We start from the raw sequence: 19,220 nt of genomic DNA, 5'->3' as shown, positions 1-19,220 counted from the left end.
TAGCTGGCCTGACATCACATGGTAGTTACTGTCAGGTGGGAATTAAATTTAGAGTATCTAATACTAATTCATCTGTAACTTAACATTTACTGGTTTGTTTCAAGAATCATGTCAAACACTACATTCTGAATAAAACTCTTCATTAGTTTCTTCTCAAATATTTTATATTCATTTTATAGCTATTATATATATATGATTGTATAGCTACATGGATAAAATATAAGCCACCTTGAAGTCAGAGACTATTTTATTTTTGTGTTCCCTGAGCTTAGAACAGTGTTTGATCTTCAGAAAGCATTTAATAAATATTTCTTGATTGACTGACCAAATCCCATTGCACCATGTTGCTCTGCTTCCTAATGGTTTCTGATATTTAAAACATTGGTTTTTAAAGTGTTGTCTTTGAACTCTTGGGGTCTACAACATCCTATCAAGAGGTCCATGAAGTCAAAATTATTTTCTTAATTGTGCTAATATGTCATTCAACTATTAAAATACTTCTACCTTTTCTCATTGCAAAAAATAAAACAAATGGGCAAAAGAGGACAAAGTTTGGGAACCATTATTGAGAAAAATGAGGCAAGTTAGCTTAGATGAAACTGGGTCAAAGATAATCTACGAAGTGGACTAGTGAGATTAATCTGCATTCTGGAAGAGATGGAATAGATATGATATGGAAACACATAAAGGAATAAATGGCTTTGAGTTAACTTGATATAGAAAAATCTAAATTTACATAGCAAATAGACAAGGGAATAAATATTCACTTTGTAGAACAATATTTACCAAATAATTCCTCTGAAGAATGAATTACCCTAAATAGGGTATAATTTTTAAACATTCAATTCAACTTTTAGGAACACATCTATGATGTAAAGGAATGTAAACCCCAGATAAGGAATGAAGGATCATAGGATTAGAGATCTAGAAATAGAAAGGACTCAAAGAAGTGCCTTCTTCATGATAACCATTGGATTGAGATAGTGATAATATTATTATCTTCATTTTCTAAAAGAGAAAACTGATGCTCATAGATGCCAAACAATTTACAACTATCACCTAGGCAGGAAATGTCCAAACTAGACCTTGAATCCAGGTCTTCTGATGCCAAGTCCAGTGTTCTTTCCGTGCTCATCAATACTTTTTGATTGATTTCTTCTTCTAATTTTTTTTCCTGCTCTTAACAAAAAAGTGGTGATGGGGAAGATGGAAAAGGGGTAAGACTGAGGAAAGCCAAGAAATGTTAGAAATGATATAAGGTGAGAGCCAGCAGATCACCCAATGCAAGATTCTCATTTAAGGAAGAGGAATAATCCTCCTTAGAGAAACCTGGGCTTTTGGAGGTTGACAAGCTTGGGCAACCTATAAATAGGAAGGAAAGAGCCCTGGCAAACATCACTAAGTAATTTTCCTTTCCTAGCTTTGCTTCTGGCTTCTGGAAGAGAGGTAGGTTGCAGGGAAGCCTACTCAAAGTCTACTACAGTCCCTAGTAGATAGCAGGCAGGAAAGACTTATAGCTCAGATCTATCTGAAATATTCAAATGGATCTATGAGTGATTCACGAGTTCCCTTCAAAAATGTAAACTGCAACCCATCCATATCTGATCATCTTGGTGGCTCTGGTCTATGTCTTCTTGAAAGTTCTCCATAGATAGTCCCTCCAAAGCATTAGAAGCTTTTCTCTCTTTCTCCTGACATCACAAGAGTACCAATGGTGGTTCTTCTGTTTTTCAGTGATCCTTACTGGTCCATTCAATGTGGGCTCCACATCCCCCATGTGCTTCCACATTGCTCTCTGCTGGCTACTCACTTTTAGATCATCTACAGCAGTTGCATTTTCCATTTCTCTCCATTATAGCAACACATTCCCTAATTTTGTACATGGGGAAACTGGGGCTTAGAAAGGTTAACTACTTGCCCAATAAAACAGCTTAAATCCCTACCTATCTACCTAAGTCCCACTGTGAGGTAGACCTTGAAAATGTTTTCAACTGATGAATCTGAATGAACTTTGAATTTGAATGTTTACCAGGAGTTGATTTCCCTTTCTTCAAATTAACTGTTCTAACCAACAAATTTGAAAAATTCTTAGAATCTACTAGAAACAGTGGTTAAATTATGTTTGCATAGGTGTGGAGTATGGTACAGGGTTGTATTTTTGGATGGGGCAGGAGGAAAATGAGGTAGGCTGCCATCTCATTTTTATAACAAAAAATTTTTTTATATCTTTTATTTTTAAAATCACCTACATTTACCAATGTCTACATTCCACTCTTCCTCTCAGGGAGTCATCCCTAATAAAAGAAAATAAAACAAGGGGAAAAGCAGTTCAGTAAAACTAATCAATACAATGAAAAAGTCTGACATCATATGCAGCATTTCACGAGCAAAGAAGACTAGGAAGTGTTCATCTCATTGCTTTTCAAAAGTGCTGAAAATGATCCTATTACCTGACTAGTATGAAAGCATTGTGGATAAGCAATTCTACTTCTCATCAAATTATAAGCACTGGCTAGGGCATTTAAGGTAGATACTACATTGAATGACAACAAGTGATGATTGTCATTAGTCACTAGCTTCTCATTTCCCACTAGGCACATTCGAATAGTTATTTAGGGACATTACTTTTCAATGGTCACTTTTAAGGCTAAACCATAAATTAGCACATAAAGGCAAAAAAAGATCTTTTTTCCAAGACTCCAGAAAACATCATTAACTCTGGGTGAATTACTTCACTTCTACTGATATGCCAAAAGAGGAAAAATGAAGATAAAAATAGTAAATTCAAGATGAACTATAATACAGTGAAAACTAAAAGTCAACAAAAAATGTACCCTACAAGCAATATCTGCTTCATTGCTTTGTCTTAAAGCAATAAGTTCTGCTTTGAGCTGCTTCAAAATTTTAATGTCAGATGCACTCAGTATTTGAATTATGCAATTAAAAATATTAGCTTGTGAACAAATAAGCAAGATGGTAGAAAACAGTGAATTATGTAAAATTGATTGTCTTTTTTCATGGACTGTGAGCATACGAGTATAAATGAGGTTCCAGAGGAATGAGTCCTGAGATGAACCAGGACTAGAGTACAATCAGTCCAGTATTTCCATCTGCATTTATCTAACACCATGTAGTGCTTTTTCTTCTGTTTGTGCTTAGCTTGCAAATTATAAAATTATTCTTCATTTTGATACAAATCTCATCCCTACTATTCAGAATTTATGCCAAACTTCACAAAACACTGATTGTTTGCTATACTAAGGATCTTTGGGAAACCTGACTAGTGCTAAATGCAAAAGCCTAATCTTCAGGGAAAGAAGTAGGATAACTAAAAAAATATATATATATCCATATATATAATTTTTTTTGTTATTCTGAAATTAACAAATATCAGCCAACTTGATAACTGTAGATGAAACTGTATATTCATTACATCTGGTCTGTTTCCTTCTGAAAAAAGTATATAATACATCTAATATTTTAGTTCTGAAGCTGGCCTGCTAGTTTGTATCTCCCTGTGAATCTCCTCTCTTCTGGAAATTCTACAAATGGTTCGTTGATGCTCTTCCTTTTTAGGGTGGTAAGGTGGGGTGTCCTTAACACTATCCTCTCCCCCCTCTTCTGAAGAAACCCAAACTCCTCTGTAACTAATAAGCATAGTCAAGCAAAACAATTCTATACATTATCTGTATCGAAAACTGCAAATCTTATTCTTTGCTTCTAGTTTATTTCTTGGCAGGAAAAGTGGGAAGCATGTTTCATCAATAGTCTTCTTGAGTTGTTTAGTCTTTATTTTGGTGAGAGTTATGAGTTATCAAGTCTTTCAGAAAATGCTTTTCTTTAACTTGAAGCATTGTGTATGTTTTTGTTTCATTGGTATAAGGCACTCCCTTGAGAGGCAACTCCTTCTACCAAGTGACTGCTCCACACTTAAAAGTTTTAGAAGGTTGCCTGGAGGTACCAAAACCAGTATGTGTCCCAGGTAGCACAAAAATCTAGGTCATCTCAGATATGGGGCCTGCATATAACTATGCTTTTCATTTAGTATATAGAAATCACTGAGGTAAATTCAAACTGGACTTAGTTACATTAAAGAATCAAATTTTCATATATGTAACAACAATATAGCAAGAGTCTACAAACAACATAGATGAAAACAGTCCTCAGACAAATTCTGGGGGCCAAATGTTCTAAGAAGAATATACTATCTTCTTATGGAAGGTAAGAAGCAAATGGATCTGGCCACTCTGTAGGATTCAAATCTTAGGCCTTTGATTTGTTTACATTTGAGTACTGCAATAGACTGAATAGCTTCATTATTGGGTTGTCTCCTCTACTGTGGCACTGTGTTATGAATGCTAGTGTTCCAAAGTCCATACTTATATTTTTTTACCAAAGTTTTAAAACAAAGTTAATTTTATCTTAAGGCTTGAGTTGAGCATTATGGAAATAAATGCCTTTATTTTGCTGTTTGGGAAAATCCCACAGAAGTATAGCAATATTATGCTGATACCCATTTCTATCATTTCCAGGCTTCCTGGAAAAGTCAGATTTTGTAAAAATTGTAGCTTCAGCTATTTCAATTAGAATCATGCTTGGTCATTCTCTAACACTTAGTTGAAACAATAGTCCAGATGGCAAAGCAGGGAAAAAAGTCTCTAATCAGAAGTCTTTTTTCCCCTCTGTTTCCTGAAACCAAAAAGAAGGCACCAGGGTACATGGCTGCAAAAGATTTTGAAAGACTTGGTAACCTTCATTTCCTTTGTAAGTATTAATCCAGATCTCCTATATGAGATAGATATTACTTTATTATCGATTATATAGTATCATAGAGAAAATGAAAGCCTAATTTTTTTGCCCCATGTTATTAAAAAAGTGGTGTTAACAGAGGAAATAAAAACCACAGAAAGACAGAAAGTTAGAGCTAGAAGATGGTTTAGCTCAACCCCATCAAGAGGAAGCTGAGACACAGACTGGCAAAAGTAATTGCCTGAGGTCACAAAGGTTACTAATTAGTAGTAAAGTCAGGAGACTCCAAGATGTTTTGTTTCTAACTCTAAAGGTCTCTGTCCTTTGTGACTTCATATTCTCTTCCGAATTCTAATTACCATCCTGTGTTTTCTAGTATGTAGACCACAATGACATACAAAGACATACAACAGATGTTTATGCCAAATATTCTTAGAAATCATGGGACAAGATGAGTATCAGAACTATAATAAGTCAGTGGTATTTATCTGAAAGTAATTCTGACACAGCTTTTAGAAAAATAATCATCTCAAGAGCAGGTAAAAAGAATAAAGGGTAAAATCTGTTACTATGCTTAGGTGACTTTATTGACTATTTCAATCCCTTTTGAGATTAAATAGACAAGACTGTCCAGCTCACTCTCTTTCACTAAAAAAGGACTTTTATTTTCCTGAGGTTAGTTGTGTCCTTAGGGATTACTAGGAAGCTGGACTTCCCAGTCAAGCAACAAAAATTTAGGTGTCCTCTATGGCTTTAATTATCTGCACTTCGTCTTCTTGACGTTAGAAAAGTTCACAGAGAGTTATCTACAGACAGTCTTCAGCTTTATGGAGACCAGATACAATTTTTGTGCCTATTGCTGCTTAGGATCCTTTTGAAAGTGAAAATTATAAAGTGGAGCTTTGGGGAAATGGTAGCCTGGTATCATCTAACAAAAATGGCATATTTTTTTTCTTATGAAGAATTTGTAGGTTTTGGAGTCTTTCCCCAAACACCCTTGCACAAATTATTGAATTAGTGATAGCTACTTCTCCTTCATTCATCCCCTCTTTCCCTCCATCCCCAATAAATGAGAGAGAAAAATTGGGTGAAAATGACAAGGCATTTGTTGAATACTGTGTAACTGTATCACAATCACAATTTTTTATATTGGTTCAAACCAGCAAATGGGCATTAAGGACAACAGTATAAAAATGATATCCCAGAGGGTGAGAGAACCACTTGGGAGAAGGCTGTTTCAGTCTTTTATTCTCTAATTAATGTTACAGAAAAACAACCTTATTATGAGTTAATGGAACTGCTTCACTCTACCTTCAAAAGAAAGATGTAAAAAGGCAGAATTAATGCTCACAAAAAGGCTTTTAAGAAAGTCTAGGTTCAGAGACACAAATGGATAACAATTCATTTAGCACCATGCTCCATATTAACTCCATCTGCAGATAATCCTAATAACTAATAGTCAATATTGATCATACTGACACCAAGGAAAGGTTAAATTAAGCTCATTATTTTCTAAGAAAGCAAAAAAATACTTTGTCCATTAATACTCTTAATTGTCCTTAAAACTCTTAATTTAAATAGAATTTTAGGCTGTAAAGAACTAGCAATTTTATGGAAAACCCTATTACCCTAGAGCAGTGATGGGCAAACGATAGGCCTACAGCCAGATGCAGACCCCTGAAATGTTCTATCCAGCCTGGTGACATTATTCCTAATCTGACGAATACAATGAGTAGGATACAATACAATGAAACTTCAAAAGAGCTGCCTTACAAACAGACTGACAGATGAGCATTTCTTTTCCTTTGGCCCCCTCTTTAAAAAGTTTGCCCATCACTGCCCTAGAGAATTATTCTCCAAGGATTCTAGTCACCTGAGTTGTACTGTAGATTGCCATAACCTCATAATTTCCATCTGTTTCTTTCCATTTCTAAATGAATAAAAGGGGTGAGATTTTGTGACTCAAAGAGACAAAATTCACATACATGGAAGAATGAAAAAAATGATAGGATGTTCTAAATTTTTTTTAAAAAGAGAGGAGTAAATCTTCAATATATCTTTCCAAGAAGAGACAATGGTAGATATAGACAGGATGTAGTGTATTGCCAATGATGACATATCTGGAAAATAGCACTAAAAACATTATCAAAGACATTCACAGCTATAAAAAGAAGTAGGCCAGTCACAGGCAATTTAAGTACTACCCTGGGGACCGACAAGATAATAAAAGAAATAGAGAAAGTGAGTTGGGTGGATCCTCCATGAAGGATATGAACAAGGACAGAGATAAGAACTTCATAGGAAGCTGAGGCTTCAATAAGACATGATCTATATTGGCAGAACAAGTATTCAAGCCAATAAGCTCAAAGACAGAAGGATCAAAGCATACATCTTACCTGTCGCTGAATTACTTCTAGGTTTCTTTTGGCTTTATTCACTAGAATTTGTACTTGTGCAGGATCCTTTACATTTTTATTTTCTCTGAAGGCTTCTCTTATCCTTCTGATGGCATAAGTTCTAAACAGGTGGGAGGAAAAAAAGAAAAAAAAAAGAATGTCACAATCTGGCTTTTAAATGCATTAAAGTGGTTTCCTTTATCAATGATCCCTCCTATGGATGACCTACTTTGTCATCAAAGACTCATTTACAATGAGTCTCATTTTGATGCAGCACTGCTCAGCATTAAACTAGTGTGTTCCTCAGGAAATACACACAAGATAGGAGTCGGAAAGGGCCACAAAATAAACAGTTCTGTAGATGGTAAACTCCCAGAGATGTCACTCATCCTCCCTGGGCCTCAGTTTCCTTATCTTTAAATCAAGGGCTTTGGGCTAGATGGCCTCTGAAGTTACATATAGTCTGATGACTCCATGATTTCTGGACTGACTAATATTTGAAGTTACTCACAAGAGTGTGTCCTTCCCTTTAGAGAATGGTTTAAATGGTGGAACAGAAAGGAAACTTTATGTTCATGACGTCAAATTTTACATTTTATATGAGGAAAGTGTGGCCCAAGGAAGTGAGCAAAGTAGTAGAAACAAGACTAGGACTGAGACCTCAAAATCCAGGGTTTCCCCTTATACTGCCTTTCCAATAAGCCCTGATTATAAAGACAAAAGTAGGAATTGGAGGGTGAAATTATTTTTTTCCCCAAAGTCATCCACTAAAAACCTGGCAGAGAAGACATAACTAGAGTCCAGGTGAGCTATTTCTTGCTCCATCCTCCTGACTTTCCTGCCTTTTCCCTCAGATGAAGTCAAGATTTGAATTTTATTCAAGTCAGAACCCTATAAACAAACATGACAAAGTATCTCCTTCAGTTTCTTTAGCAAGACAGTGATAAAATGGATGATCTTTAAAGCCTCTTCTACCTCCAAATCCCATGATTCGCGTTCTCTTTTTGAGAAGTCATACAAAGAATGTATGGATTTGGGTAGTTTGATGTAACTAATTGCTGTAGTCTTAATAAAACCAGTCAATCAATAAGTATTTATCAAGCAACCAATCAATACCTATCGATATGTCAGGTATTGTGCAAGGCCCCGGAGGTAAATGGACCAAAATGAAATAGCCTGTGTCTTAAGGAGATAATATTCTGTATGGAGTGATCTAAGTGTATATACGAAATATATACAAGGAATTGTTTGGGGGTAGGGCAACAACTAGCAGTAGTGGGGATCTGGAGAAGCCTTATGTAGGAGAGAGCATTTGAACAGAGCTCTAAAGGAAGTCAAGGGCCTCTAAAAGGCAGAAGTGAGAAAGGAGAACATTTCAGGAATGGGACTCAAGAGTCTGCAAGAGCATGGAGATGGGAAATGGAATCAGAAATGTGATGGATGACAAAAATTGCCAGAAAAGACCAATCTGGCCAAAATTTAAAGTATTTGAAAGGAAACTGCATATGATAAGGCTGAAAAGGTCTGATGGAGCCAAAATGAAGTTTTAAATGACAAACAGAAGAATTTGTATTTGATTGTAAAGGCAAAAGAAGCCATTGGAGTTTATTGAGAAGGGGAGTGACATGGGTCGGACCTATTTAGGAAAATCATTTTGGCAACTGTGTGGAGTCTGGAAAGGAGTGGGCAAAAATAGGAAACTAATTGGGAGACTCAATATTCCAGGTGAAAGGGCCTAAATTAGGACAGTGTCTGTGTGGGTAGAAAGGAGACACTTGGGAGAAATGTACAAGATAGAATGAATAAGACTTAGCAACAAATTGTCTATGCGTAGTAAGAGCAAAGAGTGGAGGATAATTATGAGTGTGGAAAAATGGTAGTGCCCTTGACAGAAATGGAAAAGTGAGTTAGAGATAGGACTTTTTGGTGTGAAGTAATAATAGCTAGCATTTATTTAGCACCTGCTATGGGCAATATTATCTCATTTGTTTCTCAAAACAACCCTGGCAGGTAGGTTTATTATCTCTATTATTAATAATTATTATAGTAATTATTGGTATAGTTGATATTACTTCAATTTACAAATGAGGAAACTGAAACAAATAGAGAGGTTAAGTGATTTTCTCAAGTCACACTAGTGAGTATGTTAATTAGCTAATAAGTGTCCAAGACTGGTTTTGAACTCAAGTTTTCTTGACTCTAGAGTCAAAGTCTAGGGCTTTACTTACCAACCTGCTTCAAAAAATTGTGAAAGGTAATACAAATCTCTTACTGTTAAGGCCCACTCCTCCCTTCATCCTAACTAAAACTCTTCTATCAGTCATACACAGACTTAAGAATATTGTTAAATATCATTTACTTTTCTCTAACCACTTATTTTTCATAAGCCACCTAAAATGCAACACCCACATCAATAATCAAGAGGAGATATGATGTAAAGACCAAAAGAGTAAAAAGAAATTGGGTATTTAAATCTAATAAACCAAAAAAATGTTTAAAAAAGTAAAAAGGGAACTAATCATTCTGCTATCAGAAGAACCAGTACTTTGATCATGCCGTGGTAGAAAGACCAATGGGCTTAGAGTCAGAAGGCCTGGCTAGGTCTTCTTATCTACATACTCTATATGAATTTGGGCAAGTCATTTGACATCCTGGAGACTTAGTTTTCTGTTATGTAAGATGGGCAAAGTAACACCTGTTCTGTCTCATCTCATGTTGGGATGAAAACATTTTTTGATGTGTAAAATGTTTATGTTATATCCTTGAACAATTTTAGACAATGTATCAAAAGTCAAAGTAAAACCATTATCTCTTCAAACATCAACTCTATTTGCATTTAAAAATGCAAATCCAAACTTCTCAATATAAATACCTGGCTGTAGAAAAGAAGGCAGCTTAAGAACTGTTACATGTCTGAGATGATCCTGAGAAAAGCTCTTCAACTTTAACTTTCTGAGCCAACTGGAATGTTAATGTAGTGGATCATAAACACTCAATTCCAATCCTAGGAATGACAATGACTATGGCTTCTATGTACTAGCAGATGGTATGAATCTTTAATGAAGGCCCATTCACCCATAATGTGATGGAAGGCTGTCTTGCAAGTAGAATTTATTAAATACCGGATCATCACATTTGTAGCTGATAACCTAACAAAGTTTTAAGCAGAAGGTGATTAGCATTCTAACGGCATTAGTTAAAAGCAAGCTTTTGGGCATCTGATTAGTCCTTCTGACATATCCCCTAACTCTGGGTGTATCTCAAGGTTCTGGGAGTCCTGGCCTTTCTACACTCTCTCACTTGGCGTCCCCTCTTCAGCTTCTATGAGTTTGATCTTTATGCAGATGACTCATAGATCTCTCTATCTAGCCTCAGTCTCTCTACTAAGCTCTAGTACCATGTCACTTTTGTTTCTATTCAATAAACTCCAGGGGGATCCTATCATCTCTAAGATCAAATATAAACTGCTCCGTTTGACATATAAAGTTTTTTACAAAATGGATCCCATCCTATCTTGGTCGAATTCTTATTCCTCTGCCCATACTCTACTAACTAATCAAACTAGCTTTTTACCACTTTTCACATATAATGCTCTAATTCTCATCTCTGTTCCTTAGTACTGGTTGTACCCTTAGCCTGGAATATGCTCTGTCTTCACCTGCATGACTTGGAATCCCTAATGTCCTTCAAGCCTTGACTCAAGCTCTATATTTTTCAGGAGGCCCTTCAGAGTTTCCTTTGGTTCCCAGCTCCTTCCCTCCCAATGTCACTTGATAGTTATCTTTTCTTGTATGTGTTTTATAGATACTTATATGAATGAAAGATTGAATGAGGGCTCCTTTAAGGCAGAAATAGTTTTGCTTTGACCACTGGGCAATCAGTGTTTAGCATAGAACCTGGCACATAATAGGGGCTTCATAGATGTTTATTGATTAGTGATAACTGACACTATATTTCCCCCAAAACTTTCCTCCTCTTTTAAATACATTTTCTTTGGGGGGGACATAGGAGAGTAGGAATCATTTGGTCTTACTATTTTATACCATCTGTGGATTTTGTCACAGCATGATTTTTCCTAGGGGAAAAAGCATCGTGCCAGCCAGACTCATTTCCATCATTTTAATTCTCTACTCATAATGTAGCACTGGCCTTCTAGGAAGAAAGATAAACAGGCCACAGTGTTCACTCTGTTCATAAAGCCAGTCAGTGGCAGGCATGGAATATCTTTGAGGACAAAACAAGAGTACTATAATTGATGTGTAGGGCTCTACATTTTTCATTTCCTTCAAACTTTAAGAAAAATGGAAATAACTTAAGATACCAAACAATTCACATTCAGTTTCAGTAGTCTGGTCCAATTCCCTAGGTCTATGTATTCAACTCGCTGTTTTCATTTTTCTCCTCCCTCTTCCAATTCCCATACTTAAAATTTACCTATGGCAATAAGGCTAGGAACCTATTTAATCATTTAACATTTATTCCATGTCTGTCACATGGAATGCATAGGGGAGATTCATGATCAATGAGACCAGTTTGTTCCTTAAGAAACTTGAAGTCTGTTAAAAGTGTCTATAAAAACCTAAAGCTGTGGTTCAAGTCTCACATATGCCCTGAAAAGAATGAAGCAGGCACTCATTTATCTTTTCTTTTACTCTTCCTAGATCTACCCTTTGGGCAGCAAGGTGGTGCAATGGATTGAACAGGCCTGGAGTTAGGAGGATCTGACTTTAAATCTGACTCCAGAAACTTACTAGTTGTGTCTCAGTTTCAGCATCTGTAAAACGAGATGGAGAAGGAAATGGCAAACCACTGCAGTATCTTTCCCAGAAAAACCCCAAATGGGGCTGGGAACAGTAGGCCTCGAGGAAAGAGGCTAAATAGCAACAAAAGATCCACCCCTAAGGCCACTTCAAATTATAAGTTGTTTTCTTTTGCCCCTAGGGAAGATTCTTTGTTTGACTTAGAAACTCCAGTGAAACTGCCTTCAAACTAATTACTCAGGTTGGAGCTTATCCTCTCTGCTTTCTCCAAGAGAGAAACTCCAACTTGACTTTAGCAGAATTGCTTCTGCTCTCCTCATACCTTGAATGCTTAAGATGGGGAAGAGTCCTTTGTTATATTGTAGTCCATTCCTTACCTCCACAACTATTTCTATAACATACTGATTACCTGGGTAAACTGTCTTCCTATGCATTCCAGATACCAACCTCTAAACTATTTCACTGAAAAGGAACATTTCAAAGAAAAATTCACAGATGTCATAATGAAAATAGCAGCCAGCTGCTGCACAATATCTGGCATTATGAAAATCGTAATATGAGTCATATGCTGTTTGAAATAAGGCATAAAAATTAACACATAAAGGGCAACAGAATAACAACCACCATTAAATGTGCAAAAGCAGGATATAGCCACCAAAACAGCTAGGCTTGTATTTCAAATAAAATTACTTTTCTTCCTCTACACCCACTGCTTTGGGAAAATCATCTGCTGTCTTCATCTGCTGCCCCCTCTTCTTCACTTATACAGCCACAACGGTAGTTCAGGCCTTCATTATCTCTCACCTGGATTATTGCAGAATCTTCCAAATTTAGGGGTTCTTAACATTTTTTTTTTGGTCATAGATCCTTTGTACTGGCTGGAAAAACCTATGTAGTCTTTCTCAGAATAATATTTTTAAATACATTATAATAATACATAGGACTGCAAAGCAAACCAGTTATGCTTAGTTATCAAAATATTAAAACTAATTCAGAGAACCTAGGTGAAGAAATCCTAACTGGTCTGTTTGCTTAAAGTCTCTTCCTACTCCAAACCATACTACAAAACTGACAACGTGATTTTCCTAAAGTCCAGGTCTGGCCACAGCACTCTTGTACTCAATAAAGTCTGGTTACTTTCTCTTGCCCCTGGGACCAAATATAAACTCTTTTAAATTGGCATTTAAAGCCCATAAGAACCTGTTATATAATACATTCAATAAATGTTTATTGATTAACTGATTTAAAAAATTTTCCTCAGATGAGGTCTATTTTTGGTGTTTTCTCTCTCTTTCTCTCTCTGTCTCCCTCCTTACCTACCCTTATCCCCCAGCCATAGCCTCTTTCCTTCTATTGTACACCATAATTTGCAGTATTTAGGAGACTATTCCCACTGAATGTCACTCTACCACCTTAAATTCTTTGTGGTAAAAATGAAATTTTTGAGTCTTCTACCTATGCCTATATCCCAATGGCTAACAAGAGTCCTTCCAAACTGCCCCAAAAGCATTTTGGGTAGGCTTTTCATATTCTACCTTGTTTAATATTTTTCTGTGTATTCATTTTATCTCCACTATTAAAACTATTTTTCTCTATTTTCTAAAGTTTATTTATTGACCTTCCTCCCTTTCCTTATTATTCTTTTCCTCTCTTCTACTCCTTCCTACCCACTGAGAAGGCAAGCAAAATGATATTAATGAGATCAATTATATATGTGAAATCTTACAAAACACATTTCCTTATTAGTCACTTCACAAAAAAGCAAGAAAAATAAAGAAGCAACACAATTATACTTCAATGTGCACCTAGAGTTCACTGGTTCTCTCTTTGGATGTGGATAGCATGTTTTCATGAGTCTTTCGGGAATTGTCTTGGATCACTGTGTTGATAAGTTGATCACTGTCTTGGATCACAAGGGTGGCTCAGTGGATTGAGAGCCAGGCCTAGAGACAGGTGGTCCTGGGTTCAAATTTGACCTCAGATACTTCCTAGCTGTGTGACCCTGGACAAGTTACTTCACCCCGACTGCCTAGCTCTTACCACTCTTATGCTTTGGAACCAATACACAGTATTAACTCCAAGACAGAAGTTAAAGATTTTTATTAAAAAAAAAAAAAAAAAAAGAGTGACCAAGTCTCTCACAGCTGATCATCATTGCAACATTGCTGTTACTGTGCACAATGATCTCCCAGTTTCTTTTTATTTCATTTTGCATCAGTTCATGTGGTCTTGCCATGTTTTGGTTTTGTCCCCCAGAAACCTCCACTCTCATCTAATAATACAATAGTATTAATAGCACAAAAGTACGCCATCATAATTACTGTCAACTTTCAAAGTGTAGGGGCCTTGCTTGACTCTGATTCTTTTGTACAGTACCTTCTATGCCACAGATACTTAAAAAAAAAAAAACACCTTATTTTCTGTCTTAGCCATTGTAGGACAGAAGGGCAAGGGCTACAAAGGTATTAAGTGATTTGCCTAAGGTCACAAAGCTAGGAAGTGTCTGAGGTTAAATTTGAACTCAGGTCCTCCCAATTCCAGGCCTAGTGCTCTATCCACTGTCACCTAGCTGCTCCTTATGTCACAGATACTTAAAAAATATTTATAGGACCAAAGGTTATAAGCTAGAAGAGACTTTCCAAGCTACATAGTCCAACCTATTCTTTTACAGAGAAGAAAACTTGACTTGTTCAAAATTGCACTGGTTAATAGGTGGCTGACCTGGGCTTTGTACCCACTTTGCTCTGATTGCAAATCCAGCGCTCCATAGTGTCCTTCTGTCTCTTTTGAATGGAACTGATTCAATATACTTCAGTCAGCTAACTGCTGTTGGCTTCCGGGCCTCCAGAGCTCATCTACATACTCTGCTGGATCTATGAATCCCTAATATGGGTATCCCTTCCCAAGATGCAAAACTGCAACCCCTCTCCATTTTTGGCCAAAGTAACACTTGTCTTCCCCCCCCCNCTGTCTGTCTGTCTGTCTGTCTCTTTCCCTCTCCCTCTCTCTCTCTCTCTGTCTCCTTCTCCCTCTCCCTCTCCATCTGTCTCTCTCTCTCTCTCTCTCCCTCTCCCCCCCCTCTCTGTCTCTTTCTCTTCCCCTCCTCTCACTCCACAATCCCCAGTCTCTTTCCCCTTACCTTCCATCCATCTTAGAATTAAAACTGTGTGGTTCCACGGAGGAAGAGGAGTAAGGCCAGGCAATAGAGCTTAAGTGACTTGCCCAGGGTCACACAGCTAGGAAGCATCTGAGGTCAGATTTGAATCCTGGACCGCCTGACTCTGAATGTACTGAGCCACCTAGTGCACCCTCTGCACATTTTTCATAAGGAGGGCAACCCAATGTAGTCAAATATACTAACAAGAGCTGGAAATATTTTCTTTTTCCATTTGTTTTCTTAAATTTTTTTACAGCTCTTCATGTGGCACACTGAGAACTGTGATATTAAGAGAGTAACTGGGTGCCTCCACTATCACTGACGGGGAAAGAAGTTTCTTATAAACAATCTTTACAAATCTTTTAAAATGTCCCATTTATTTGTTGTCTTCCTTTCATGCTCATCCTTAAATGACCTCAGCATGACATGATTTAATTGAGTCTCTTGTGAAGCTTTCAGTAAACTTTTGGCTGTACTGATTCATGCTGTTTTAAGAAGTAATATTGCTCACAATCTCTCACCATCTCCCTTTGTAAGGTTTTTTTCCAAACTTTATACTCTAAACTGCTATAGTTTGGGGTTGCCATCTCTTTCTTCTTGGAAAAGAGTTTATATAACTGGCTACTTAAGGCAAGTTTGAAGCCAGGGGTTCTTAACCTAGGGTCAATCTGGATAGATTTCAGAGGACCCATACACTTGGATAGGAAAAGAATATATAACATTTTTATTCCAATATAATTGGTTTCCTTGATGCTTCCCCATTCCATTTGGAATCCTCAAGTCCTTCCTGTTAGGTCTCCTAAATAATAACTAAGTAATCCTCCTCACAACAACACATAATGGCTATGTGTGACTTAGGCCAAACTGCTTAAGATTTTGATGCTCAGATATACTATAAGACCTTAAGTTGCAAAGAAGGCGCTCAGCTTTGTTAGAGAAAACTCCTCACCAAATAATTCTTGTATTAATGAAATATCAGGTCCAATCAGAATTTAAACAATTTCATTAGGAAATTATAAGAGCCAGCTACTCTGTTCTTTAATATATTTCCCTTCTCTTTTCTTTGAACCCATAGATTAAATAGATAGCTTCTATTGAGGAAGAAAGCTTCATAGTATTACATTTAGTATGAGCACCAAGAGGTTATTTCATTAAAGAACAAGATCGAAAAACCAAATTTAAAAATGTTGGTCTTTCTTGATACTGAACATGAACATGAAAAGCTATTTTTAAAGAAAAATTAAATATTTATATTTTTATATACATATATACCTATGTATATAAACAATTCTCATTTTCTCTCTCTCTAAATAGGAGATGCCAAACCTTTTGGAGAGCTTGTAATCACTACTCTTTTCTAGCAGGTATTCTTCTCACATTTTGCAGATAGATTGTCTAAGAGACATTCCTGTTTACATCCTGCATTCAGCACTTAGAAACCACTTAAAATCTTTAACCTGTAAATGAATTGAAATTAAACTTCTTGTTAACACCCAAATCTATCCTGATTAAACTTTTAGTCTGGTGACATTTGGTTACACACACATAGATTTTTCACAATGTAAACCAATTTATCAGAGTAAAGGCCACCTACCATCTAAGTTCAGCCACTGCACTCTAAGGCATACAGATCAAGTGCTTGTGGGGCTATTGGCTTCTTTTTGTTTAGTTTTGGAAATGCTTATTTATATAGAAGTAATGGCCTAAATTGCTGCTTAAAAAAACCAAAAGCCAAAACAAAAACTAAGCCTTGGAATTAATACTTGGAATTTGACATCAGTCTATGAGCTTGTCTGTAGCTTTCCCCAAAGCCATCCTCTTCTCACCTCCCCAGCTACTTCTGATAAGGACATGTTCCAGGGAAATTGCATTTTCTCTTCCTGCATGTGTTGCAGGGTCACAGAATTTAGGTTCCCATCTGCATGACAAAGATAGCAATAATAGCTGCAGAAGTGTACATAGTGCTTTATAAACATTTTCTCATTCTATTCTTACACCAAATCTCTTCAGTAGGCAGTGTTATTATCAACATTTTACAGATAAGAAAACTGAGGGTCAAAGACGTCATATGGAATATTTAAGATCACACAGTAATGGAGGTAGGCCTTTAATCCCAAACTCTTCAATAATTTAATGTATGGTAGCCACTCCCCACTTATCCCCCAAGTGAAATTAATCAACTATAATATCTTTAACATATAAAATCACCTGCTTTGAATATTATAGGGACTAAATAAATGTCTTTCAAATGTGCCTTAAATCAATCTAATGAGGTTGGGCTCTTAAATAAATGTGGTCTTAATAATGTTTCCATTTGGATTTTAAATTACAGCATATCTCTTAAAATCAAGTGGAACCACCTATATAATTGTATTTTTGCATAAGTGTCCTTTGTATTGTACCACTCCATGTTGCCCTTTGAATGGCTTCAAATTTACTGGACATACATACACCTTGAGGGCTGGGTATGCAGCTAAATATTTAAATTATTAATCTTACTGGAAAAAAGAAAAGCAAGAATAATTGAAGAGCCTATTTTAGCCATTAGGCTTAAAATACTCCATTGCTTTAACATTTTATAAACATTGCTAACAAGGAGACAAATGGGCCAATTTGGGCTTCACTTCTCTCTCAATACCTCTATCCATCTCCAGTATTAAAACAGAGCAGGTAGAAGAAAAAACAAAGGACTGGAGAATTCACAAGTTCAAATAATTAGCACTTGAGTAACTGAGAATGAGCTAGATCGTTCTTGTGACCATAACACAGAGACCCTTCTCACTCACTCATCCCTGTCCTTTTCTCTTCCCCTTTTATAACAGGTGGTGGGTTGACCCTGACAGCAAAAGAGAAAGCCTTTTTTTCCAGCATAGCTACCTTCTCTCTCCCAAATACAGCTGAGAACCAGAAAGTAAATGGCCTATAAAGTTACTTCAGACTATTTACTACTACTTTATACACAATTCTATCAACTTTGGATATCTATTTACTAATTCAACAGAAGATTAGGAGGAAAGAAAGCAGATGTTAAAGGTTGGCATACTGCTTTTAGCCTGAAATGATGGAAGAATTTGGTATCAAGAAGGGAAAAGAAAATTACAAAAAATGAGCAAAAGAATGCAGTTATTTAAAATGTCTCAGACATTTTCAGTAAGCCAAGAGTATAACTACTAATGTTCAGATGAAAACTTTGTCATATTGAGAGTAAGCTTCTTTCTGAATATCTACTGCATTTATTCTCTTTTCTATTTCCACTACAGTGTCCTAATATAGGCTTCTCTTTATTACTTGCCCAAGACTAAGTTCCAAACAGGCCTCTTCACTTCTTACTCATCCTTCACTATTGGCAGATGGATATTCCTCATGCAAAATCTGGTCATATGACTTATGACTCCTTAGTGGCCTCATTTTGCTTATCAAATAAAGCTCAAACTCTTTAGCCTAAAGTTTAAATCTTTTTAAGATCTGTACCTATCCAAGCTTACAATCTTATCTCATATTATTCCATTTTCCGTATTCTATTCTTAAACTGAACTAGACTATTCACCATGACCCCAAGCTTCCCAATCTCCATGCCTTTGTCCACACTGTTCCCAATGCCTGGTTTCCTCTGCAACCCCCACATTTAATTCTTACTCAAATACCACTACCTCCAAGAAGCCTTTTCTGATCTTTACCATACCCCTGATCAGTGATCTTTCCTCCAAAGACCTTATAGAGTATTTGATTTACATCCCTGGGTTGTACTTTTGTATTACTTTGCATAATGGGCATTTCAGATTCTCAGAGCTAGAATGGGCTTCTGAAGTTGTCTAGTTTAACTCATACCCAACCAACAAAAACCTTGACTAGTACCACTTGAAGTGAAAAGAGACTCACTAATGCTGTCACTCTGTACCCACAAACGCACTAGGAATTGGGAAAGGTAAAAGGATGGAGAGATTATGTATCTTTGGTAGAATTTGGCTAGGAGATACAAGGTGAAAATTCCAGACCTAATTCCCCATTTCTTACAGCCAGCTTCATCAGGTATAAAAGTTGCTCCTATAACTTTCTTTCTACTTATCTAATGCTCTGATTTCTTTCCATACAGTAAAAGGGCTATATAATAAACCAGAACTAGAATTGCAGAATGCTAAAGTTGGAAGGGACCATAAT

At 36.5% G+C, this 19,220-nt stretch overlaps 1 protein-coding gene across 2 annotated transcripts in view; it reads right to left on the bottom strand.

Annotated features, from left to right (window-relative positions):
• The window catches only part of LYRM4 (LYR motif containing 4), a 216,029-nt gene that overhangs the window by 159,120 nt on the left and 37,689 nt on the right, over positions 1-19,220 (bottom strand). For both annotated transcript variants that reach the window (XM_044667942.1, XR_006505782.1), the window contains exon 2: positions 7,146-7,266. In XM_044667942.1, coding sequence (XP_044523877.1) covers positions 7,146-7,266 — 121 coding nt within the window. The remainder of the gene's footprint in view (positions 1-7,145; positions 7,267-19,220) is intronic.

Source organism: Gracilinanus agilis, chromosome 1 (genome assembly GCF_016433145.1).
Source record: "Gracilinanus agilis isolate LMUSP501 chromosome 1, AgileGrace, whole genome shotgun sequence".
NCBI classification, from domain to species: Eukaryota; Metazoa; Chordata; class Mammalia; order Didelphimorphia; family Didelphidae; genus Gracilinanus; species Gracilinanus agilis.
The sequence above is the reverse complement of the archived record's forward strand: the minus strand, read 5'-3'. Positions and strand labels throughout refer to the sequence as shown.